The sequence below is a fragment of the Lonchura striata genome, chromosome 3 (assembly GCF_050655825.1).
Source record: "Lonchura striata isolate lonStrDom1 chromosome 3, ASM5065582v1, whole genome shotgun sequence".
Classification (NCBI taxonomy): domain Eukaryota; kingdom Metazoa; phylum Chordata; class Aves; order Passeriformes; family Estrildidae; genus Lonchura; species Lonchura striata.
Window position 1 is genome coordinate 35,453,504 of NC_140705.1, and position 26,121 is coordinate 35,479,624.

General features: G+C 37.5%; 1 protein-coding gene across 3 annotated transcripts in view; it reads left to right on the plus strand.

Annotated features, from left to right (window-relative positions):
* Positions 1–26,121, plus strand: part of ZNF292 (zinc finger protein 292) — a 49,234-nt gene that overhangs the window by 6,776 nt on the left and 16,337 nt on the right. For all 3 annotated transcript variants that reach the window (XM_085574820.1, XM_021545826.4, XM_085574821.1), the window contains exons 2-4: positions 19,220–19,374; positions 19,856–19,934; positions 21,278–21,413. Coding sequence is in view for 1 of the 3 variants with exons in the window: in XM_021545826.4 (XP_021401501.2) it covers positions 19,220–19,374; positions 19,856–19,934; positions 21,278–21,413 (370 nt within the window). In the remaining 2 variants the exon portion in view is untranslated. The remainder of the gene's footprint in view (positions 1–19,219; positions 19,375–19,855; positions 19,935–21,277; positions 21,414–26,121) is intronic.

Here is a 26,121-nt window from a genome sequence, read left to right on the forward strand (position 1 = left end):
TATGTAAGACTTATGATTTAACTTAAAACACTTCTCCTTCTGGGTACAAATATTCAAGAGAAAAGTGGTAGTTCTCTGATGCTAACAATTTAAGGCAGTTAAGAAGATGACAAAACTTAAGTTTTGTAAGTAATTTATTCAATTAGTTCAGCAAATAGATACTTAGTTTCATAGTTATCCCGATGCATGCATTTTGCAGAGGTAAGTTACTTGATGCTTTTCCTGAGGTTACAGAGAAAACCCCTTCTATCAGCAAACTACCATTTCTCTAGTGAAAAGTTAATACTCGCAAGTAAAAAAAATTTTAATAAGTGTTTTTAAAAGCCCTCCATGCATATCCTTGTGCAGTAACAATACAGTGTGTTTGTTTCTATAGTGTGCATAAGGTTCTTAGGCCACCAGCTTCTTTACAATAATGATGTAAAACAATTTGCAAATTTTAGTTTAAATAACAGGTAAACAGTATGGCTTGAAACTGTCTTTTGAGATAGCATTTCCCACTTTATTAGGTATGGGCTTTTGCATTGGTTAACAACTTAATGTGTCATGTTTTAGAAAGTATGAAAGTCTTTTTTTTTGATATATGAAATATTTTTTTTCTCTTTATCTTTCCAAATATGCATTAAAGACAACTCCATGGTATTATTTCTCAGGTCTTCATCTCTTAGGATGAAGTACACTGCTTTAATTTGTGAAGACTTAATCTAATAACACCTACTACTTGTCAGAACAAAGACTTTCAGAAAGAAGATATATGGAATGTCAAAAAGGCAGTGGCGCTTTATAAAATGATTCTCTGAAAGTAGACCTGATCCAATAGGTAATTGGACCAAACTTGCAAAAACTTTTGCTTGTTTTTGGTAAGAATAGTTTGATCAAATGTCTTTTCCATCTTCTCTTCTGTAACTGTTGTACAGTCTTCTGGAATACAGTATTTCTAGCTTTATGATTTCCTGTATGTAGGTAAAGTAAATTAAACATTAGTCAGAGAAATAGGTAGATCCTGTGCTAACTAATGTAGCTCTCACTAGATTGTTACTAATTCTGAACTAGTCATACAGTTATTTGTTCTTGTAGGAACTTAGGTTACATGGACAACTAGCAAAGCTCCATCTGTCTTCAAACACTGACTCCTGGCTTTCTTTCTCTCCTAACTGCTGCTGCACAGGTGCATTTGTTGCTTTGAGAACCTTAACTCCCTGAAGTAAAATTCTTTAGGATAAAGGCCAGTCTTTATTTGTAACTGTTGTCTTTTGAATGAATAGAGCAGGTTTCATTTGAGCTGGTGTAGCATTCTCAGTGTTCTGTATATTAGAAAAAACTCCAGAATCTGGGAGGATTCCTCTTCTGTTTTTCAGAATGATGGAGAGAATGGGTTCTGTCAAATAGACAAATCCTGTTTGGTATTTGTATATCTAACAGACCAAGAATTGTTTTGGTGAATTGGTAAAGTGCATTCAGTGATCAGGCATTAAGTTGGGAATAAGGAGTTCCTCAGTCTTGTCATTCATAGAATCATACAATGTTAAGGGGTTGGAATGAAACTTAAAGATCATCTAGTCCTAACCCCCCCTTGCCATGGGCAGGGATACCTCCTATTAGAACTGGTTGCTCAAGGCTTTATTCAGCCTGGCTTTGAACAGTGCCAGGTTTGTGGCATCCACAGCCTTCCTGGGCAGCCTGTTCCAATATCTCATTACCCTCACAGTAAAGAATTTCTTCCTAATATTTAGCCTGAACTTCCCCAGTTTCAATTTGTACCCATTATTCCTTGTGCTATCACTACAGTTCCTGATAATGAGATTCTCTGGATTCCCTTTAGGCCCTTTCACATACTGGAAGGTTTCCACACAACCTTTTCTTCTCCAGTCTGAATAACCCCAACTTTCTCAGCCTGTTTTCATAGGGAAGGTGCTCCAGTCCTCTTGTCAACTTCATGACCCTGCTCTGAACTTGCTCTAACAATTCCATGTCCTTCTTATGTTGGGAACCCAGAATTGGATGCAGTACTGTAGATTGGGTCCCACAAGAGAAGAATAAAGGGGAAGAAACACCTCCTTTGATCTGCTGGCCATGTTCTTTTGATGCAGCCTGGGATTCCCTCTGGCTTTGTGGGCTGTGAGCTCACACTGCCAGGTCATGTTGTCTTTCTTCAACCATCACACCCAAGCCTTTCTCTGCAGTGCTGCTCCCAGTCACTTCTTCACCCAGCCTGTTGGTGTGTCTGCGATTGCCCCAACTCAGGTAGAACCTTGCACCAATAGCACCTCTTTGCTGAACTCCATGAGGTTTGGACAGTCCCCATCTCCATCCTGTTAGGGTCCTTCTGGTTGGCATCCCTTCCCTCCAGCATGTTGACTGCACCCAACAGCTTGGTGTCATCAGCAATTTGCTGAGGGTGTGCTTGGTCCCATTCTCCGTGTCACCAGCAAAGATGTTGAATCAGCCCCAGTACTGACCCCTGAGGGGCACCATTAGTCTCAATGTGGACAATGAGCTGTTAACCACAACTCTTTGCATGTGACCATCCAGCCAGTTCTTTATCCACAGTGTGGTCCATCCACCAAATTCATGCCTCTCCAATTTGGAGACAAGCATGTCAGTGCAGCAGGGCATCAAACACTACTTAAATCCAGGTTGCTCCGCCCCTGTCCACCAATGCTGGTCTTGTAACAGAGTGTGTGTATCAGGAGCCTATGAAAATATACTGGTTTATAACACAGGGAACACAAGGATGGGTACAAGAAGAGATGAGATGTTCTGAATCACAAAATACACAATCTGAACTAATTTTTTTTTTTTTTAAATCATTGGAGGGTTGGTGTTATGAAGAGAATTGCATGGATAAAAAGTAACTTTTGTTTATGACTCTGTAATAGTTAAGACGATAACAGCTCACAGTCCCCCCATTCTACAGATTGGGAACTTGCATAATGTTTTCTTTGAAACTTGGGCTGTGACTGAACCCTGCTTTTGGATACCATATCAGCCAGAGTTGGTCATCACGTCAGTGTGACAGCAGGAACTCAGGAGTTCTGCTTAGGTTTGCCAATATATTCAGGAGATGGTATGGCCTTGGCTCCTCTCCTTTCCCACATGTGAACACAGTGGCAGTACTTTGACACTAGGAAAAGGACACTGGTGGTTATTAAACACATGGTAGATGTTGTCTTGTTCTTTCACTGGAAATATTAATCAGATGGAAGGCATCCTTTGGGATGCAAATTTGACTGTGCTGAGTAGACAAGTTTAAAACAGCAATTGAGTAACCTTTCTGCTGAGGATGAAGATTATCAATTAAGTTATCATCAGAAGTAGCAGTGGGAGGAGTTGCATTCATCTGATATAGATGGCTAATACAAAAACGTCATGTGGTTGAACTACAGAAATATCGTAATGTCTCATTTCACTTGATGAGAGAGCAAGTGTAAGTCACCTATGCTGCAGGAAATGTACATATTTCCAGATTAGACACAGTTATTTCTGGCTGTCTTCCTATTTTTAATCTGCCCATATGCCAGTCTGATAATTAAAAGAATAGGTAAATTAGATTTCCTGGCAGTGGATGAAAGTTTACTGTAATGAACATCCTGCCACATTCATGAAATGCTTGTTTAATAGCCAACTGCTGAATGTTCTTTTTAAGTAAACAGACTAAAATATGAATGTTGGGATGACAACATTGAATTGGGACATGATTGAATATCTGAATAGAGATAGTGAACTTGCTATAGTTCTAGCCTTATGCTAGGATGCAAGAGAGAAATTAGATACCAATGACCAGATCAGAAAGAGCCTGTAAAATGCAAAATGTTGAAAGATTAAAGGCAAGCTTAAAGAATGGCAATTTCTGGTACTGTATGTGACAAAGCATGAGGCTTAATGAAATTATTTACTGTTTTTTTAAATAACTTATTTGTTCTAAAATAGTTTATGGATGTAACTAGAGGCTCTCCGTTAATTTTCTAGATTTTTCTAGGTCTTTTTCTAAAACTAGCTGGGATTTTAATTCTAAGCAAAATAGTGCCTAAAAAATAATGGGACAAATAGCACCAAGGTAATTTTGCTTTTGTTTTGCCTCTTCCAGTTTAGTAATTAGTAAGCTGAGCTCCCTCAGTATGTGTTCAACATGCCCAGATGAAAAACATGCAAATTGCTTGTGCCTTTTAACTTATATTTGGGGAGAAACATATCTCTGTCAATTAAGAGAAGGTTCTGTATTTAATAACTTTCAGTTGTCTCCCCTTCCAGTTTTTTTTTTTTTTTTTTTTCAAACTTTCTGGGTGATAATATATGACATAATTACTATGAGAGTTGTAGTAGAGCCCCTCAAGCTGTTTTCTGTATCTGCTTCTGTAGTTGCTGAGGTGCGTTATTTCAAACCTTCCTCCAACATAGACTTTGCCTTAAAAATATAAATATATTTTTCAACAGCATAGTTACGTCTCTTGGTTTTATAGGTACTTCCTCTCTACTCTGTTATATGCATTAGAGAACAAACCTGAAATTTTGGTGGTGGTGTTGTTACATTATCTGCCTAGTGATGTATAAATAGTTGGATTAGAGGCATGGTTAACTTTTTACGTTTGTATGCTAAAGAGTCAGAGTGCTAATGTTCCTTAAATTGAATTATAACAATAGCTTAAAAAAATCCTCAAGAAGTTGATAAAGAAACTTATCCTTAAGATTATGACATGGATTCTTCGCACAATTTCATCTTGACTTAGGTAGAGACATACAACCCTGAGAGTTACTGCAAGGAATTGTAAGAAATCATCAAGGTCGTGAACACCTTAGGGGGTGAAATATGTGTAGGGGGAGGGGACTTCAAACACTCAGTGCACTCTTGCATTTTCAGAATCATTGAAATCTGTTTAGTAATTACATATTAATGGTAACTAGAGCTGCAATAAGTTTTATTTAAAAAAAAAATCCACTGTAGAAGTGGTTATTTGAGGAGAATCTCTTTAGGCAAGAGATAAAAAGCAGCTAGTGGTAATTCTTACTGACTTTCTATTTTTGTTCAGCTTTCATATTTTCTAATTTTTGTGGAACGATAACCACATTATATGTGGTTATAAGTTACTGGATATATGTATGAATGTGTAGCAGGTGCACAGATCAAGAAAATTAATCATTCATTGCAGGGTAGTTGGTTACGTTTACTGGATTTCAAAAGTATTCTAATTCTTTCTAACAAATCAAAATTAGTCAGCAAGTAGTATCAGTTCTTTAACAATTATCTGTTCTCTCTTTGTGTTCTGAACTTAACTGTTGTCTCTAAAAAGTCTGCTGGGAGGATAGCTTTCCTTAAGTATGAACACAGGAATGAGTTACTGCATGTCTTGAGTTTTTGCTGTTTCTGTGAAGCTCCTTTTTCTGGTGGAGCTTGAGCATAACACCTAGATGTGTATTAATTTTTCCAGTTAATTTTTCCAGTTTTGCCACCAAAAAAAAGTTCAGTTATAGATCAGTTTTTTCTTTGTCTTCTGGTTTGATAGGCAAGATTTAGATTTACTTGATTAGTCTGATAATAAAAAAATTAAGAGGATGTTGAGGATAGAATGTTTATTAAAAACAGGCTTGTAGATGGATAGAGTCTTGTAACATTTTTACATATTATCTTTGGAACTGTTCATGAAACTAGTCCTTGAAGGTATTTGAGCTCATGTTTTGTTTGTTTAGATAACACCAAAAAAATCAGTGCTTACTAAGTGATGGGTATCTATATCACAGAGTGCATACCTGTGCATCTGGGTTCTGAATGTATCAGTAGTAAAGACCTTGCCTTGTAGGTGGTACTTCAAATACATGGGTGAGTCAGGTAGGTGTCCTTTTATATTTTCCTTCATGGTTGGACTTTTTTTTTTGCCTGTGGAAGGAGAATCACTGTTACACATACAGGAGTATGAAAACATAGCTGCTCATACAGTCTAACAAAACTTGCTTTTAGTGTTCTGAAATTCTCTATATGTTAATACTCTGGATCAGACACAGGATTTGCTTTGAAAGTGATCTAATCATCCCTGTTAGCGCACATCTTTCTACATTGTGGAACAGCTTTGCCGTGTGGAAATTGTAATGTCTTTTGGATGAAACTAAACCAGAAGCAGTTGCAGACAGTCTACTTCAGCTGCTAATGGGTATCCAGTTAATGGAACCAGCTGCATGCCAGTCTGAAATACGACCACTTGTGATGGGTTCAGTGGAGACTGGGCTTCTCAGAACCCTCCTTTCTGCTGTTTTATCCACACTTTGTGCATTGCACTGGAATGGTATTGTCATTGTGAGCTTTTTGTGGAACACAACCTAATTGGCAAACTCAGATTCTGGTTTTGAACTTCCTCTGAATGAGTCTGTCTTAACTTGCTGATTCAGCACTTGCTAATCTTGACATGACTTTCCCTTGTTTTCAGCTGCAGGGTGGAGAAGCTAGTGATGTAGGATGGCTTTGCAAAGTGTGAAGGCAGCTGGAGTTTTTTGTTTGAAGGGAAAGGAAGGAAATAACAAAGATGGGAACTGCAGCCTGTCAGTGGAGGAGTGTAATGGGGAAAAAATTTGATAGCTCTGCACCATGCCTGCAGAAATTGAGAGTGAAAACAATTGCTTAAATGCAATCTTGTATTAAGTGATGGAATTAAGAGTCTGGCTTCAGTCCTCTCTTCTGGGCACAAGTCAATATCTCCATTAGAATTAAAACATCATCATCTGATTCTTCAGCCAGAGGAGTCTTGGCTTTCTAGAGCTATACTTTGCTTAACAACTTCATTGTGAAACAATTCAGAAGACACATGCAAGTAAAACTAACGTATCAACAACTTAAAATCTTGATAGGTTATAGAAATGAAAACTGAGTACAAATTGAGATTGATGTTCTTTGATCAGAACCATAATTCAAATAGTATTTGTCCTGTAGAAAATACAATTGCATTAGGTTATGTCATCCACAGTTTTGTATATGCAGTCTGATACTGTATATCTGCTGGAGTTTTGCAGTTTGATTCTGGATTGTTTTGTATTATAATAACAAACATGTAAGACCTAATATTCTTGCAGCACTTGTGTAGCTACAAAATCAAGGTAACAGTGCTAAGCCTTGGTAAACAAATACTGAATCAGTTAGGTAGTGCCACTTTTAATTTGCACCATTAAACTGCATTGGAAATTATTTAGAAGTACAGTGCTGTGTTGTTTTGATGCAAAATGACCTCTCTGTGTACAGTTCTAAATAAATAAAGCCCTGTTTTGTTGTTTTATTATGGCAGATCTGTGATAGCAGTATTTCAGGTGGGTGCTGTTCTGTTCAGTGCTTGTGGACAGGTTTAAAATATCTGTGTTTTTCTACATAAGTTTTGTTCTAACCTAAAAGGCTGTAAAATAGCCTGTAGGTATCCCAGCTGAAAAACAAAATGGAAACAAGTCATTTATGTTTGAGCTTTTCTGTTGGACGCAAAGGTGAAAGGAAAATAAAGATTGATTATGATCATGGTCATGGGGAGAATGTCTTGATCAGAAAGTTGTCATAACACAGCAAAAGCAATAGATACTCATATTTTTTTCTTCCCTCATTTTCCCCGTGCTTTTTTGTATGGGCAAGAGATGGGGTTTACACTATGTAACCATTTAGTTTACTTTTAAACGCTTTAAAAGTCATCTGTTTTAGTATTTGTTTCTAATGACTAATGGTAAAATCTCATGGGCAATCTGAGGTAGACTTGGTTTATATTAGACACAAGGGTTTTTTGACATGCAGAACTAGTTCAAGAACTCTTCAAATTTTTGTTGGAATACTTTGTTCATTTGACATCTTAGATGGGTAGTTTGTCCTTGTATGAAGTGAATGTAAATCTTAATTGCATCCCAGTGATTCCTTAGCTGCCTCAAATGAGGTGGGAACCTTTCATAGGAACCTTGACCTCACAGGTTAGAAAAAAAAAGAAGAGTTGCATCAGTTGGCATTTTATGTGGTGTAGGGCTTGTTCTCCATCTTCTGGTAAAACACTGAACAACAAGGAGGAGAGAAAGGCAAGGAGATAGATCACAAAAGTAAAAGATAACTTTCCTCTCTAGAAACTTTAGATCATCAAGGCTGAGAATAATGGTAGCGTAACACTGTAAGGATTTTTTTTTATGTCCCTTTAGGATGTAACTTTGCTGTGGGACTTCACAAAGACATCATCTCGTACTAATGTATTGGTAGGAAATCTTCTTGACTCCAGATTGCCTAAATTTGGATTTCTAATTTATTTTTAGTGTCTCAAATACTTAGTTAAAAAGAACACATGTTATAAAGCTATTCTGAACCAGCCTGTTCATTTTCCTTACAGGAGAGAGGCATCACAGGCAATGTTGCTGTGTTCACTTAAATTCTGATGGTCTGGAAATGCTTCTTGGAGCAATTCCTTTTTAGAAGCTGTGAGGATGATTGCCCAGTGCATGCTCTTGCACTTATTGGTCATGCCTATCATCCTAGTAATTTTCTAATTGAGTTCTTTCACACTGAATTCTTGGGGTGGGGGTGATTTTACTATTGCAAACCAGGACTGATGCTCCATGTGGAAGGGAGAGATGTGTCCACTTACAGGTTCATTTCCATTTTACCAATTCAGTTCTGTGACTTTTCATGTGATTTGGTAATGACACTAGCACAAGGCTGGAATTGAACAAAAGACTCAAGGCCAGCAGCCTGGCATAGTTTGTAAACTATCATAAATTGACCTTAAAAGTAGACTATTATCAACTTTCCAGGAATTTGAACAATGCTGTCTTCATCTTATGCTCAGTTCTTTAATGGTTGTAGTAGTCAGTAACATTATGCTTCAGGCTCACAGTTTTACTCTGAAAAATACAGCTTTCAGAAATGAACTTATCTTGAGTAACGTGAATGTTTAGTCTCAGCCCAAGACTCAGTGTAATAGGTTTGTTTCCCAGAAAACAACCCGAACAAACCAAAACTTTTTATTCTGCTATTGTAAAGTCAGAAAATAGCATCAGCATCATGACTATACCTAGCTGCTTGATCAAGTCGCATCAAGTCAGCGTGTTTCTTGTGTTTCATCTCCTAAGGTCCAGGGCCTTTGTCAGAGACTAAGCTGTCTTGCAATTTCTAGCTCTTTCTCCAGTACCCCTGATCTGTTGCCATTCAAGGGCTTGTCACCTCTGAATGCAATTTGAGAATTTTTTTCCTGGATATCCTAAAAAGACTAGAGAGCATTTCATTCTGTTGTCTTTATTCCTTGAAAGCAGTGTTTTAGTGGGCATTCAGCATTTTTTGGCTGCCTTTTTGGAGGTGTTTTATTTCTCACTACATTGTTCTGTTCTTGGTCTAAGGAATTTATGCATGTACAATAAATTTAATTATAACAGCTTTATTTTTACATTGCAGTTAGACAATATAATTCACAGATATTTTCAAAAAATGTTGTTTATCTGTACTTCATGTAGTATTTCAGCAGTGAATTTGTTGGTATTAAAAAGCACCAGAATATTCCTTTTTTTTAAAGAAATTTGTTCATCTTGGATATCTCAAAGCAACTGCATAAACCTATATATTTATGAAATGTTTTTGGAGGTTTCTGTATCTGATGGTCTAGCTGCCCAAATTGTAGTGACACCTCAAAATACTTGGTTACCCTAGTATAAGGATGTGTGCATACCCTTAATGTGGCACCACCTGGGAACTGTGCTTGTTCATGGTTGCCTTGCATGCTTCTGCAATGGAGTGCTGCGCATCTGAGATTCCTCAGTATTTCCTCTAAGATGTTGGTCCTGGACACAAGGGTTGTCAATGAGTTTATCTACTGGCAAGATGTGACTGGTGGAGATTCTCAAGGTTGAGCAGAGAGTTGTGTGTGTGCACATTTTAGTACTGCTGAACAGTCCTTGTGGAACCATGGATACTGCGAGAACTTTATTGAATGGTTCATGGTGCCCTTAATCCCTGGGAAAGTTCAACCAGCAGTTTCAAATCTGGTTCTGTTTTCTTCTGAGTAATGGTTAAACGTAAGCAGCTAGTTGTTGCTTGTTACTACCATACCTGAAAGATCAACAGTGTGAAGAACATGCATGAGAAATACCTTTTCAGAGAGAAGCAGGTAAGTCAGTTTTCACTTCCAAAACTGCGACCTAAGATTATAGACCCTTGGCATTAGGATTTGGGGGAGGTGTATTTAATCTTACTAATTGGGTTATTTTGGTAATTGAGTAGAGACAGCTCCTTTGGAGAAGAAATGCAGCAGACAGAAATTATCTGGGCCTCTACTTAAATCCATGTCTTCATTTAGTGATTATCTTCAAGGTGAGGAGATCAGCGCAAAAGGCGACAAAAATGGAATGCAGAATCATGAAGGGAAAAACATTTTTTGGTAGAGATTAGTAAATCTCACTTGTCTAAGCTTCAGTAAAATTACTTTTAAAATGTCAAAAACAGAAAGATGGCAGTTGAGGAACAAGTAACTGCATAGGGTGCAGAATATTGGGATACATTTCCATTTTCATTTCAGTTTAGGTTTAAATGGTAAGAGTCTCATAGCTTACCTTCAGGGCTACACTTAGTTTTGTAATACAAAGGGAGGATTGTGCTGGTAATATAAAACCAGGAGGCATCATCTGTTCTGATTTCTTCACAGGTCAGCATGGCTGCATTGTCAGTGTTCTTCCCATTCAGCAGCAGTCAAATAGCATAGGAAGACTTTCAATAGACACAGTCAGTATTTTCATACCATTACTACTGCAGTGTCATGCTCTGCCTGCTTCTCATGGTTCATTATTGCATTTTTGGTAACTTGTACATTAACAAGCAAGAGTAAGACTAATACTGTGCATTACGTTCTTAAAATACAGCTGTCTGTATTTGAAAGGTAGCTCTTGCTCATGTGTAGTATTACACAAGAAATTGGAGGAAGCAAGAGTTTAAATAATTACAAGCAGACGGTAGTGTGAAGCTTTTTAAGGTCAATATTAGAATTACCATTCTCTTTTTGTGCTGTTCTTTAACTGACCACAGGCACTATATTTAATGACCTGAGGGAAATAAATACAGCCTTGTTTTTCCTCAGTTTGCATGGAAAAAGAAAACATCTTCTAGATGATAAGTAGTACTTCAATACTAGGTATGTGGTAGAAACAATATTTGGTACTATAAAATAGTTACTTTCACTTTTGTTACATGTATTTAACAGACAATATTTGGCACTAGATCTGATTTTCTAACATGATCTAATGTAGAAGATAACTTTTCATAAAGAACGTCCATTTAAATCATATCTCACTCCCCAAGTCTTATTGTCGGATAATAGCATTGCCATGGTAAGCTGATTTATTCCTTCAAAAAACCTAAGTCCATGTCTTTTAGGTTATGAACTGACCATTGACTTAATTCATTGTGGTGTGTGTTTCTCTGTCGCTACAAACTAAATTTAGAGAATTGTCTGGTTTTCAGTGTATCTGGAAAATTACATATGATTTTGACAAAAAATGTGTACTTTCATTCACTTTATGGAAAATGAAAGCTAAAGATTTTGGCAGTTGATGTCTTTGAGCTAGCTTTGGCAAGAATATTTGTCTAATAATAACTTAGTAGTCTAATAAACTTGCAGGCTTAAACAGACAAACTTCAGATATTCAAATTCTGAAAGAAATCGTATCTCTTCCCCTGCTTTTTAATTTCTCAAGGTTATAGTCTTGTAAGGAGGAAAAAAGTACCACAAATCATTTTCATGTGTTGTCTGACCATATGTCAGGGTTTGGGAGGTCAAAATCTCTCTTAAGTGAAGGTCAGGTTCATGACCACCTAAGGAACCTGTTTGTACAAAATTCATTGAATCATAGCATGGTTTGAATTGGAAGGGACCTTAAAGATCATCTAGTTCCAGGCCATGGACAGGGGTGCCATTCAGTAGACCAGGTTGCATAGGACCCATCCAGCCCATCCTTGAGCAGTGCCTGGATGAGACATCATGCTTCACCACCTTCTGAGTAAAGAATTTCTTTCTAATCTGCTTTCAGTTAAAACCATTGCCTCTTGTCCTGTTGCTATCTGCTCATACAAAATTTCTTGCCCCTTTCTTTTTATGAGCGCATTTAAGATACTGGAAGGTCACCGTGAGATCTCTCCAAAGTCTTTGTTCTATATGCTGATCAACCTCAGCTCTCACCCTTTATTCATGGGAGTGCTGCTCCATTCTTCTGATCATGTCTGTGGCCTCCTCTGGAGCTGCTCAGTCAGGTCCATATCTGTCTTGTGCTGAGGACTGCAGATGCAGCACTCCAGGTTGGGTCTCACAAGGACAGAGTGAGAGGAGGAGAATCCCCTTCCTTGACCAGCTGGCTACCCCTTTTATGGTGCAATCCACAATGCACTTGGCTCCCTGGGCTGTGAGCACAGCTTGTTGGCTTATGTTCAGCTTTTTATCCATGAGAACAACAGTCCTTTTCCTCAGGGCTAATCTCAATGAGTTCTCACAGTTTGTACTCGCATCTGGTTACCCTGACCCATGGGCAGCACCTTGTACTTGGACTTGTTGAACTTCATTATGTTCTTGTAGACACAGTTCTCAAGCTTGTCCAAGTCACTCTGGATAGAATCCCTTTCTTCTCTTGTGTTAACTACACCATTCAGCTTTGTATCATCTGCAAAATTGCTGAGGGTACACTTGATCTCAGTTTCTGGGTCATGGATGAAGATATTGATAAGCACTGGTCCCAAGATGAAGCCCTCAGGGACACTTACTCTGGATCAAACTATGCTATATGTCTTCTTCCTTTCAGTCCCTTTAATCCTAAGCATCCAGTTCTAAACCAGTCCAGAGCAGTCAGTGGAACTTAATTTGATTCAAGTGGTTATGCTGTCAGGCTCATTACAGTGTATGGCATCTCTCTGCATCTTCCTCTGTATGATACGAAACTCGGAATCTCCAAATCATTTTCATTTCCTCATGATCCATCATCTAGTGGCACAAGCTGTGACTGGTTATTAGAACATACCTGTCACATTTACAGAGGAGAATCTTAAGTCAAGAAAAATATTCTCAATCATGTGCATGGTTTATATGGGAGACTTGCTTCACTGGTTTTCTTCAGTTACCCTTTCTTGACTGGAACCTTCACTTTCCTTTGAAATTTCTGTTCATGATAGCAGAACTGTAGCTATTCTTCACTAATTTTGAATAAAGCTTGACCTGTTCTCTTGAATCAGGGCATTAGTGATTTCTCTGAAAGCAGCTGCTTTTTTGCATCAGTTGGTTGTTGGCAGGTACAAGGGGAACCCTGCCTCTGTGGGAGTGCTCCATGGGAATAGCAAGTGGCAGAGTGATCTCACTGAGAAGTGCTGTAGCTCCTGCACCTGCCTGTGTGTACGGAACTCTGTCACTGCTTTGCTACCTCTGCCACCGTGGAGTTTATTTCATGGAGGGAGTTCCTTCAGCCACTCTTTGTGTGCAGCTCTGTAAGACTCATCTCCACACAATACAGTTGTGTCGAGCTTGTTGTTTGGACTTTCTCCTGTGTGGATGTTGCTTGAAGAAAGTCACTGTAATAAAGGGTTTGCTACTTACTGCACTTGCTTGAGAGGTGCAGCTTATCTGTGTGGCCACTGTCTGTCACTTTCCCAGCCTCTTAGTCCTTTGGGTGTAGTAGGGAACAAAAATGACAGTCCCAGGCATGTCCTTACATAAATTTAAGTAAGCTTACCCATATCTAGGTATGTTCAGGCTAAAAATCTGTTCTTCAGAGCTGAAGAAACATGTAGGTTTGGACCATACACGTGTAACTCCTGGTAACAGTAAATAATGCTGCCTTTTAATATGAAACATATTTTACCACTGCTTTGGTGTTGTAGGGCTAGTTTTTGCAAAGATTGTTCGATAAAAGCATCCTCTGGTGGGTGGGTTGCTACAGCAACAGTCTTGTAAGGGTTCTGATAAAGATTGAAAATTGTCTGAATCTTACCTGTGGTTATACATTTTCTGCAGTTTAAATCACTGGTATAGTGTATTTTTTTATTGTACAGGTCAAGATTATTCCACTTTTAGAGGATTCTTTACTGCGTAAGCTGCTGCTAAAATAAAATGCCTGCTTCAGTCTCAAAGAGGAACAAAACTTTTGCTGCTGTGCTTGGAATACAGTACTTGGCTTGATTAACAAGCATGTCCCAACTAGGGAGATAAATAACTTAATGAGGCCCAGGGCTGGGGGTAAAATTCTTTCTTTTTATGGTTGTAAGCAGAGCACAACACTGATTCATTAAGTAAAGCAGAATGAATTTGATTTTCTTTGTATAATGGCAGTGCTGTATAGTCTAGAGACATCCAGACAAGGAAATCTGTCGTACTAAAGAATGTTTTTGAAGGGTGTGGTGGGTGTAAATCCTTAATATAGTTCATGTAATGGCTTGGAAGTGGCTGATCTAGATATATGAGATAAAAATAGCACTATTTAATGCTGAAATTAGTGCTGCTATGTTATAGTGCAAACTTTGTTGTTTTTACAGTGCATTTGCCACTTTTAAAAGATGGTAGTAACAGGTCACCAACACTCTGAATACTTTTTGTTAGATGGTGTATTCTCAGAATTTGCTAATCTGTTGATTACATCTATTTTGACTAACTGCTAATGAACTTCATATCTTAAAAATGAGATTATTTGCTTCAATTTATTCTTAATAATCTGAATGTGGATTGTAGTGTTCTTCATTGAACTGTCATTGTTTCTGCCAGTGCTTTTATAATTCTTCTCTCATGCAGATTTCCGGTATTAATGACTACACGGTATTTCTGCAAGTTCTTACTTGTCTGGGAGAATTCCTATTGGTTCTGTCATAATGGGTCAGCAGTTTTCGCTATCTCCCCATGTGCAGATTGGATGGTGATACTGCCTAGCTAGTGGTTCTTTAGCTTGCTGACCACCTACTATGAAACTTGGGATCTCCTGATCTTGTTATTACAGGTCTCAGTGGTCACTTGTCATGTTATGAATCAGTGTCTCTCTACTGAGTCTGTCACTTTCTTCCTTAGGTTCTCATATTTGCAATGGCAGGTGAAAATATTCTTGGTACTCTTCAGTCACACTTCTTAGATGACCAATTGTTTAGTTATATTTTCCTGTCTCCTTCTTTTTTCTTATCCCTTCTTCCTCCGCTTCCTCAACACTTTGAGACACTTCCAGGATGTGTTGTCGTGGCTTGGTAGCTAAGTTGGAAATGTCCTTCATTTACCAAAGCTTACATTAATCTTATTTTTTCCTGTGCTCTTTTTAAGAGATGAGTAAAAGTAGGTGGGCCACATTAAAAATTAAATTTGCATCAACTAATAACATGGTGTTTCAAGTATTAAAGTCAGGATTCATAACTTCATAGATCAATTTCCTAAATATCACCTTACTGACCAGTTACTTAGCTAGATTTGGCTATTTATAGGCTAGTTGTAGCAAGTTTGGACAATCTGGATAAAAGCTGGGTAAAACTGAATGGTAGATTATGCTGTTACTGCCTTGGTCTTATATGTTAACTACCACTTGAGAGATTGGTTATTGCTGTGGTTTGGTTTGGGGTTTTTAAAATATATATTTTGTCTAAAAAGAGAAGTACATTTTTTCAAATTAATCAGAAAGGGAAGTAATTTTGTATGACAGTGTTAGTTTTAACACTTTATTGCCAATTACAAAGCTAATTGTCTGAGCTAAGTAGCATTCCAGACTAATGCAAGTAATTTTCCCAGCATATCTATGAATCAATATGAGCAGTAAGGTATGCTGAATTTCAGATTACTGTGTTTGACCCTCTTTTATTCAGTCTCACCAGCAACTTGTTTTCACACTTTCCCTTTACAGGGAGAATTGTCTTCTAAGCAAGTGTGAAATTGGTTACGCTGTAATACTCTTTTAACAAAAATCACTTGTATGGTGTTTTCTCCAGTACAAAAATGCAAGTCATTCCAAAGCACTTAAAAGAAGAAAATGTTTACTCCTTAAGGAAAAAGAATTATATCACTATGCTTTTTATTTTAAGTTTTCTGCAAGTACTGTACCATGAAAGGTGGAGTATTAATTGCTCTAGTGAATTCTTCACAAGAAACAACATCAGTTTGAGGATAGAGGGTTACTTTTACAGGTCTGTGGCATTAACGTAATCTTAAAGTTATGCTATTCCCTCTTTTAATGTGACTACTTTATATCAGCTGGACAAGGTGAAGAAGTTATTGCCTTTTCTATCCAAAACACTGCTCCGAGATCCAAAAACTGAAGAATGTAAAGTATACTTTCCTGGGCTCTTTTTTGTTCAGCTTTGCTGTTTTGCCACTAGCATCCTTAAACATATTGCATGTGATAAGTCAGTAATGGAAATCACAGTACTTCTGGTTATGAGAGTATCAGGACAAAAGGAGGCTTTTCGCTGGAGTTTCTTTCAAGATTCTTTGACAGCAACTGTTTTGTTCTGATCTGATTATTCTAGTGCATTGAGCAAAATTGCCAAGTGGTACTGAAATAGTGTTTGCTAATATTGTTATCTTGTTTATCTAGTCCTCCTCTGTTTTTCTTATTTGCTTCATCTCTGTTTTTCTCTTCCTTGATTTCTCTGCCATGATCTGTGGTGCTTTTGGCTGCTCTTAGGAGAGCATCAAATTGAGTGTTAAAGTAAAACAGACGATATTCCAGTCAGGTTCAAGGTTCCAGTAGGAAGCACTAGATGCTCAGAAGCATCTTCTGCTGCAGGAGAGAGAATATGTAACTTCTTTACATATTGATTGTGTAGTAAGATCTCCTTTAAAACCAAACCAGACTTTATTGCAGCATTTTGCCAAAACTTATTTCTTACCTATTATATCCTTGAATGAGATACCTTTGGGTCTTTTTTTTTTTTTTTTTTTTGGTGAATATATATAGCAATATATAATGTGATATATAATGTGGTGGTGGTATTGTAATTGCAAATGACCACATGAAACAGAGTACTGATTCAGTTTATTATAGCTGACATTCTTTATTGAGAGGATTTATTTGGATATTGCAAAATATAAGAATTTTAAGTATGTTCTTAGTAGTACCTCTGGCTAACTCAGTACAGACAGCTAACATAGACAATGCTGAATTTAACTTAAGCTTAGCTTTGCAGATTCCTTCCTCTGCAGACAGGAATAAACCTAGTTTCGTTTTGTCTTGTTTTTTAATATGATGGCTTGCATTTCCACAATAGTTAATGTTTGGTTTTCTTACTCTCCAATTCATGAACATGCACCAAGTTCCATTTTATCATTTGAGTTTTACTGTATCCCAAACATAGCAATTTCTTTCAGATAGTTGTACTAATATGTTAGAAATTAAACAAAATTTCAACATTTGATGTTAAATGAGTTGAGAAGCACTTTGTTCTGTTTCTTATTCAGGTATGTGGGGGACTCTGGAGCAGAAGAGCTTTGTTGCTCAGAGGGCTCTCATTTTTCCTTACCAGAACAAACCTTATCATAATTGAAACAATGTTGTCAAAATTAGTTTACTTACAGTTGACCTTAATATAAAGGAGAACTATGACTTTTATAAATGTCCTTGACAGAATGAGCTCTCTAACATGCTTTCATGCTGACAAACCTGGTTTCCTTCCATGAAGTAGGTGGTTCTGCAGACAAAGGAATAGCAACAGATGTTTTTCTGCCAGACATCAGCAGGTCCTAGTATCATCATCTCCTGTAGTATTCTTATAAACAAAACTATGAAACAGTCCACTGGCTGATGTGTGGGTCCCAAAGACTTAGTAGTACAAAGCCCAGATGGGAGCCAGCACTTGTGGCTTCCTATCAAAGCTCAATGCTGGAGCAAATATTCTCTTCTTTATTAGTAACTGAACAAGGGGACAGAGAGCATCTTCAGCTCTTTTGTGGATGATAGTGATTTGATGGGAGCAAGCAAGGTAAGAGACAGGTCAGAGAGACTGTTGGGAGGGAGCTCAGTATCCAGGGGGAATGCACTGACATGTAGTTTGGCTAAGGTGAGCACAAAGCTGGGGGTGGGGGGAAGGGAGTGTAGCCCTATGCACCGAGGAAGCTTGGGACCAGCTCTGGGGGCAGCAGCCCAGCTGTTCTTCTGAGCAGCCCCAGTGTGCTCTGGCTGAGCACTTGCTACACTCTCTGCTGTGCAAGCACCAGTTTGATGGGATTAATCCCTGTGTTGAGAACATGTGAGACTGCTTCTCTAGGTACGGGTGGAGGAAAATCCTAACAAATGGAATTCTAAACACTCAGAAACAGATTGCCCAGAAAGGCTGTAGAGTCTCAGTTCTTCAGGATACACATAGCTCCATGAACATATTCCTCCAAACAATATTTTATAATGGCCCTGCTTTCAGCCAAAACTGCTCTCTCTCACTCTCAGCTTTCTGTGTGTTGTGCCCCTCAAAAAGCAAACAACAAAATTGGTCATTGTAATATGACAGACTCCTTGTAACCTGCCATGGTGTAGGAATTAGTTTGCAATCCATTATGTTACCCTAGGCATAATAGCAGAGATCCATGGGAGATGTGGTTGGAATGTTGACTGGATCCTCTGCCTAAATGTGTGTCTGAGTCCCCTGGCATTGACTGAAATGAACAGAAATCTTCTACACTTTGGTTGCTGGTGTTTATTTCGTCATTCTCATGAGTTTTAGCTTACAATCAGTATTTGTAGGTATTCATCTGGCAAGTAGGAAAACAATTTTTTTACTAATGAGTTTTTGACGTAGATATGGTATCTTTAAAATGAATAGAACATATTCCTTTCAGAGCCATGTAAAAAGCAATGTCCTGAAGATACCTGTGTCTTCAAGGTGGCAAGGCATGGGAAAAGTAAAACTGTTCCTGGAAGTAGAAAAGTTAAAATAAAGACTAATACTTTCAAATTTACTTGCTTTAGAAGCTGAACTGTAGAGGTGAATGTCTAAAAATGGGTTTTCAGTCCTTTAACTGTGATATGGTCTTCAGGCTTCTGTATTTGGAAAATAGGAATGTAAAATGAATCATACGATGTTACCACAGGAAGGAAGTGTCAGTCATAATGTTTTTATATGTTCAGAGAATGATTGTATATGGAGTCTTAAGTGTCAGTTGTTAATGAAACAGTTAATTTGAAGGCAAAAAAGCATGCTTATAGAATATGTAATTAATATTAAGGAGATCTGCTAATGAGAAATATATAATTTTAAACTTATATTTGTTCCTGATTTTTGGATTGGTTTTTTCCTTTTCCTAAATAGACTTTGTTGGAATATGCAGAAAAGTGGAAGACATCAGAAGATCCTCTGCCTCTGTTGGAGGTGTACACGGTGGCTATCCGAAGTTATGTTAAAGCACGACCTTACCTTACCTCTGAGTGTGAAAACGTAGCCTTTGTGCTTGAACGTTTAGCACTGTGAGTATGATTTTTTGGTTACTAAAACCAGTCTGTATGGTATTAACTTTTCATTGCCTAAATGTTTTCTTAATCCAGTTCTCAGCACTACCTTACTCATGGTAGATGCATGGTAGATGTAAGGGAGAATATCTGGTTGTTGGAATTGAGGCAAGAAGATTCCTGACCTAGGACCAGCCAACATTCCTGGCTTGAAACACTTTGCTATTATTGATCTGCATACTATCTGAAAATGCATCAATTTGCACAGGCTTTTACAGAGTTGGATTCAAAGATGATTTTTTTTAATGGTATCTTTTAGAGAACTTGCTTTTACAGTTTCTCCAAGTGTTCATGAGCTCTTTTTCTTTGTGTTCAAGGAAGCAAACTGTTTTGTGGCTGGTGTTTCAAACAACTATTTTGATATTAGAATAAAGAATTGTTGGTTATACAATTTCAGCATCAAAAATTTCTTCAAATAATATTTATTTTTGACTTCCAGAAGCTGTATTGAACTTCTACTGTGTCTGCCTCTGGACTTGCCTGAAAATAAATGGGAAGAATTTCAGGCTTTTGTACAGGTGAGTTTAGTTCATAAAATAAAGACTGAAGAGCTTTTCAGAATGGTTTAGAAATCTAGGGATATTCAGTATGTAGTCTGTCTGTAAGGAGCAAGGCCTTCATCTGGAAATCCTATGTACTCTGCAGTAATTGCTGAAGGTACTATCATTTGTCTGCATGGAGCAGCTGTGGAGAAAAAAATAGTTAAAGACTATTGAAAGAAAATTCATATTTTAAAATATGGTTGACTATTAACACTCTTAGAAATTAAATATTACCATATAAGTAATTCTTTACTATATATGGTTGTATATTTGAAAATTATGAATGAAAGACAGTTGATACTGAAGTGTTTTTAGATCTCTCACAGGCCACTGGCTGGTTAAGGTTAGGGCACTGCATTAAAGGAGAGTGCTAGAACAAGTTGTGCTTCTCTGTATTTATCAGAAATATGTAGTGGGAGGTCCAGTCTACAGTTTAAAAAAAAGAAAGGAAGTGGGAAAGAGAAAAGAATAATAATGAAAAGACCAGATAGAGTTACCTCAGGATTCACAGCCTAAGTAGCAGAGGAAGATGAAAGGCTGATTGTTTTAGAGTGAATTTTGACTAGCACTTGCCTTATATAATCCAATTCTGAAGAGATGTGTTTGGTGCTGAGGGGTTCCGCAGCCTTGAGAGCAGTTGGAAAACTAAAAGAAAAATGAGCTATTTACTGTTGTTTTAGTGTTTTGTTTTGTTTTTTTTTTTTAAGGACCAGTGTAAGCTGAGCATTGCTACTTAAGCCACAGATTTTTGCAGGTATTTAGTTTGCTCCCAAGTGTATGTCTGCTCACAGAATTTATTCTAGTATGTAAGTGCAGTGGAAGATATTTTAATTGATCTTAAGACTTCAGACTGTTTCATCATATTTGCAGTGAGATCTTAACAGCTAAAATCTTTAGCCATTATAAAAATACTTTTTTCAGTGTCTTCAGCAGGTAGAAATTGAGCTGCTGAAGAGTTTGAGAAGATAAAGTTTTGGCACTGGGTACCAGAACAGTATGTAGATTAGAGAAATTGCTCATCCATTTTTAAAAGAGAGGCCTATTTCAAAATTTCGTTTTAGAAATTTCAGAAGTAGCCCTGTTAATAAATTTCAAGGTGAGTTTGAAACACTCAGTTGTTTTAGTTTCTCAGCTTGTATCTTAGGCAACAGAGGCAGAAATAAAACCTGTATAGGCTGAATGTTAAAATTGTTTTGTTATACATTTAATTCTCTATCTGGTAAGGCGTTAATTTGATAACATAAGGTATAAAGGAATATGAAAGACATTATTTATGTCTTTTTTAAACAATACCTTGTTTTGTAAAATATATTATTCAGGTGGCTCATAAAAACTTGATGGAAAATGGCAGCCAGGAACTGCACATTTTAACAACACTTACACAAGAGAAGGGAGTGTGGAAGAACCCAGTATTGTGTGGTATTCTGTCCCAGGAACAGTTGGACCCAGATAAAGGTAAAATTTAAAGTTACTTGCTTCAGTTTTATGGTATACTGAAATATTATTATGATCGATGGAAGTTTTTTGTTCAATGTAGTTTCTGGTAATTTATAAACTATATTAATAAATATGCTTGTAGCATTTTCTGAACTATTAAGATAGTATGTTCATGGTAACATACAAATAATTTAATGTTGGTATTTTGCATAAAACAATCACGCCTCAAATTATCTTGCCATTTGCTTTATAAGCCGTGTGAAGGGAGTTTGCATACAGGCTAATTTATGATGGGGTAAGTTCAATACTAATATGCAAAATTTAATTTACATAAACCCAAAAAATAAAAACTACATATATATTTTTAAATGAGAATGTCATTATGATATGTTATTTTTGTTTGGGTGATTGCAATTCAGAAGCATTATAGTTGTGTGAATAAATCTTAGGTTTTTTGTTGATTCTTTGCCTAAATGGTTTTAGAATCTGTATAAAGCATCACACATAATCATCTGTGGCAAAGTTGCACAATTCTTACATCAAGTGAAGTAGTTCTCTTAGTGTCTGCCTCCTTTTAGCCTGGTGCCTGCTTATTTCATATGATATTTTCTATCTATTAATAAGTTAACTATTCTCAATCCTTTTAATGAATGCATCACAAGACCTGATTCGATAGACTGCTGTCATATCTCATCTCTTCTGTACTGTCTTACATGTCTTCCAAATTTGCTGTCCCATTCATTGTATGGGAAACAAAAGGTTTATTCAGCAGTCAATATTATTTTCTGCTCTCTTCAGGATTCCTTTTGTAATATTTAATTTATAATAATAAAATTCCTTTCATAACATTAGCCTTGCTTCTGACTGAGCATTGAACCAATGTTTTCTTAAATCAGAACTAAACAAGACATTTTCTTGAGGACTTGTTCCTGTTTAAGTGCTAGGATTTTCCCCTGTCATGCCTGTATGTACAGTTAGGCTTTTTTTTTTTCCTCCATGAAAATAATTGTGGGGGTTTTATCAACATTTTAATTTTATCTGTTATGCTGTGTTATGGACTGTTGGCATGTTTTTACTACCCTACTTTTGTCAGCATATTTTATCATGGTTCTTTGCCCTTTTCCACATGTTTATAAAAGTGTTGGACATAGGCTGTCCCTGGTACAGATCCTACAGAAGCCCACTGAGAGTTTGTTTGGGCTTTTTTTTTTCTTTTTCCATTAACTGATAATTTATCTGTACAAGACTCTTCTTTTTACTGCCAAGAGTGCTTGGTATCTTTAGGGATTTGATAGACTTCTTCTAGTGCTGTTAGAAAATAAGTTGTAGCTCCTTTTATTCAAATTACCAAAGCTCCCTTGGATAAGTCTGGTAAATGTAAAATATGATTCTCAATTTTTGGTTTTTTTTTCAGAAGTTGGGCATACTTTTCCACAAAATTGCATTTTTTTGCTTCTTTTAATTACTTATTATACACCTAATAGAGACTTTGGATTTGTATGTAGTCCTCAGAATCCCAGAGTACTCATTTACTAGCTTCCTCTCAACCACACTGCAGCCATTGTAACAGTAATTTAATTGCGTTATAGTTGAGTCTTTTTAAGATCTTGATCATGAATTCAGTATTGGACAAGGAGGTCACAGGGCAGTAAGTAAGATTGTGACCAGGACTTCAGGAGAGCTGACTTTTAACATCTTTAAGGAATTTCTTTTAAGAGTCCCATGGGAACAGGTCCTGCACTGCTATCAGACATTGCATTGCATTTACATGGTGACTGGACCCACTATTACTTCAGGTTTCACCTGCATGACTTTTTTTTTTCCTCAAGATTGCATATGATAGATAAGAAGCACTTGTATTTGGAGAAAGGAATTTTCTACATTTCTCCACTTCATTAATTGGTTATGGAAGGAAACCTTAGTAATGTCTTAATTTTCTCACAACATAGTGGGTCTTTCTTCATACTGGCCTCCTCCTGAGCTACCAGATAGCTTAATGTGAGATCAGGACTGATATTAATCTAGAATTGAAGCTGATCTGAATTAATAATACCTGAAAATTAGGTTTCCTGGAGTCATGTTGCTATCTGTGCAACCTTATTGTTCAGTGTGCCAAAGACTGAATGGTGAAGTACACCAAAGTGTTTAAGGTTATGCCATCGCCTATGCAGTGTTAAAACACTGCACTTCAATCCTCACTCTCAGTGTGGCTTGTGCTCTTTTGCATGAACTTGCTTTTCCATCCTCGAGGTTACCATTTTTTTGTAGTGATGGTATAATCCTTCTAAGCTGTCATTATTATCTCCTCAGCTGATACTGAGTGGGAGGGGAGAAACTGTTTGGAGGAAAAGGATTTTTGATAACCTTACAAAAACCAGGCTGCTGCTGCTTTTTTGGTATCTAATTCTAATTATCCTTAGAGATTTAAAACTGCATGCCAAGAGTTAGGTTCTTGAATTTTTCGTAAATATAAATGTAGTAAGGAGGCATCTAAAGAATATCTCATTGAAAAGAGGATCCAGATATAATCATCACTATCCAGAGATTGTCAAGGTGATAACAGGCAGAATGTAACAACCAATGTGGATCTATTTTCAATAATGAGAGCACCTGTCACCAGAAGTTGAAGGGTACCAGCAGCTTCAGTTTTGAGAGGAGAAAAACATGTTTTCTTCCTGGGTATATTCAAAGCAGCTGTCTGGAACTTCTTTTACCCTTTCTCCAGACACTGTCCCACCACCAGAGGCATCCAGGATTGATGCTGCATTCAGCAGAATTGTGCTGAGATGCTTGCATGAAGGATTCTGAGTTCCAGCTCCTGGTAGATATGGAAAGCATCAAGTCAGTTCAGTGTCACCCATAGTGTGAATGCACATGTAGACTAAACTTGAAGATGACTAAAGAGGTGTCGTGGCTCCACTCCAGCCAAGCCCCACTCAGCCACTCTTTCATTTCCCCACCAGCAGCATTGGGGAGAGAACAGGAAGGGTAAAGGTAGAAATCTCACAAGCTGAGATAAAGACAGTTCATAGGGAAAGCAGAAGCCGTGCACACAAGCAAAGCAAGGAATGAATTCACTGCTTCCCATGGGCAGGCGGGTGTTCAGCCATCCCCAGGAGAGCAGGGCCCCATCACACCCAGCAGTGACTCAGGAAGACACCATCACTGCAAACGTCCTCCCCTTCCTCCTTCTTTCCCTGCCTTATATACCGAGCATGGTGTTCCATGGTCTGGAATGTCCCTTTGGTCACTTGGGGTCACTGTCTGGGCTGTGTCTCCTCCCAAGCTCCCCCAGGGCCCTCCCCAGCCTGGCAGCGCAGAAATCAGAAAAGGCCTTGGTTCTGTGTAAGCCCTGCCCAGCAATAATAAAAACATCTTCACATCATCATCACTGTGTTCAGCACAAATCAAAACACAGCCCTGTACCAGCCACGGTGAAGAAAATTAACCCAGCCCCAGTCAAACCCAGTACATTAGTTTCCTGACTAGCAACTGAAATTCTTGGAGATGGATTGTCCATGTGTATATTCACCTCCTGGCTTCATCCTCTCTGGATAAAGCAAGGTTGATAAGACATAAAGGTGGTGGATAAATCTGTACCTATACTACATCTGATGAGGGGTCTGGTAGTAGGATTATGAGTGCTTTGTAAGGCAAATATTCTTTGTCCTCTTTAAGTGTTGTAGTCAGCTAAAACATGGCATTAATCTGGGCTGTCTTCCACAGAGAACCTGTTAGTGCCTGGAGCTTATTCCTGCTCTCATATGCCGCTAATCTGTGGATTACGTTTTTCTCTGCTTTAGCCCATATATGGTGTGAGCAATACCCATAGTAAAAGTTCATAGTCCTTCTTGTGAACTTGGCGGGGAATCACTTGGTAGTAGGACCTGATATGCCAGCTATGGAATTCAACAGAATAAGAGGGAAACTGTCTAAAAGGTTAGATCACAATCTGTCCAAGTTAATTTGCTAGACTTAGTAGATTGTAGTACCACCTGTCAGATGCTGTCTGCACATCTTTATTTTCCCTCATGTTCTGTAATTTTATATGAATTTTACACATGCCTGGCACAGACATGTTTGTGAATTTTAATAGATGATAGAGCATTGCACAAAAATTACATTTAATATTTTTTCCAATAATTGTTCCCGTTAAATATGTCAGGGTTTACACTCATAAAGGTTAAGTGATTTGTTCTAGAAAAGCACTTGTGTCTCAAAGCATTTTTATAAATTACAGTTGTTATGGCAGGCTAGCAGTTTGTCCACAATTACTTCTGAAATTGACATTGCACAATAAAATACATTTATCAAGTATTTTAAAAATAAACAAAACCTCAGGATCTTCAAAATCTTATCTTTAAGACTGTTCCCCCCTATAAACTTAGTCCTGTAACCCCAGCACTCATTTTTGTCTTAAAATGTCAGCTTTAATTCAGTTACAAAACAAATGTATTAAAATTCATGTTTTGAATGAGCTTTTAGATGTTAAACATAATGGTTATAATCACTGGGATTAGAATAAAGGTTTAAGAGCTAATATGTAACTGGTAACCCTGAGGTCTTCCTGTGTCTTGTTGAGAAGATAACAGAAAATGTGCTGATGCTTATGCAAGGTAGGCTGGCTGAAGCAATAAATGCTAAAGGAAGGGATTACTGAGAACTAGCAGATAGAAAGTAGTGTTTACAATATTAAATGCAGCAATTATAGTAATAAATCAGAGTG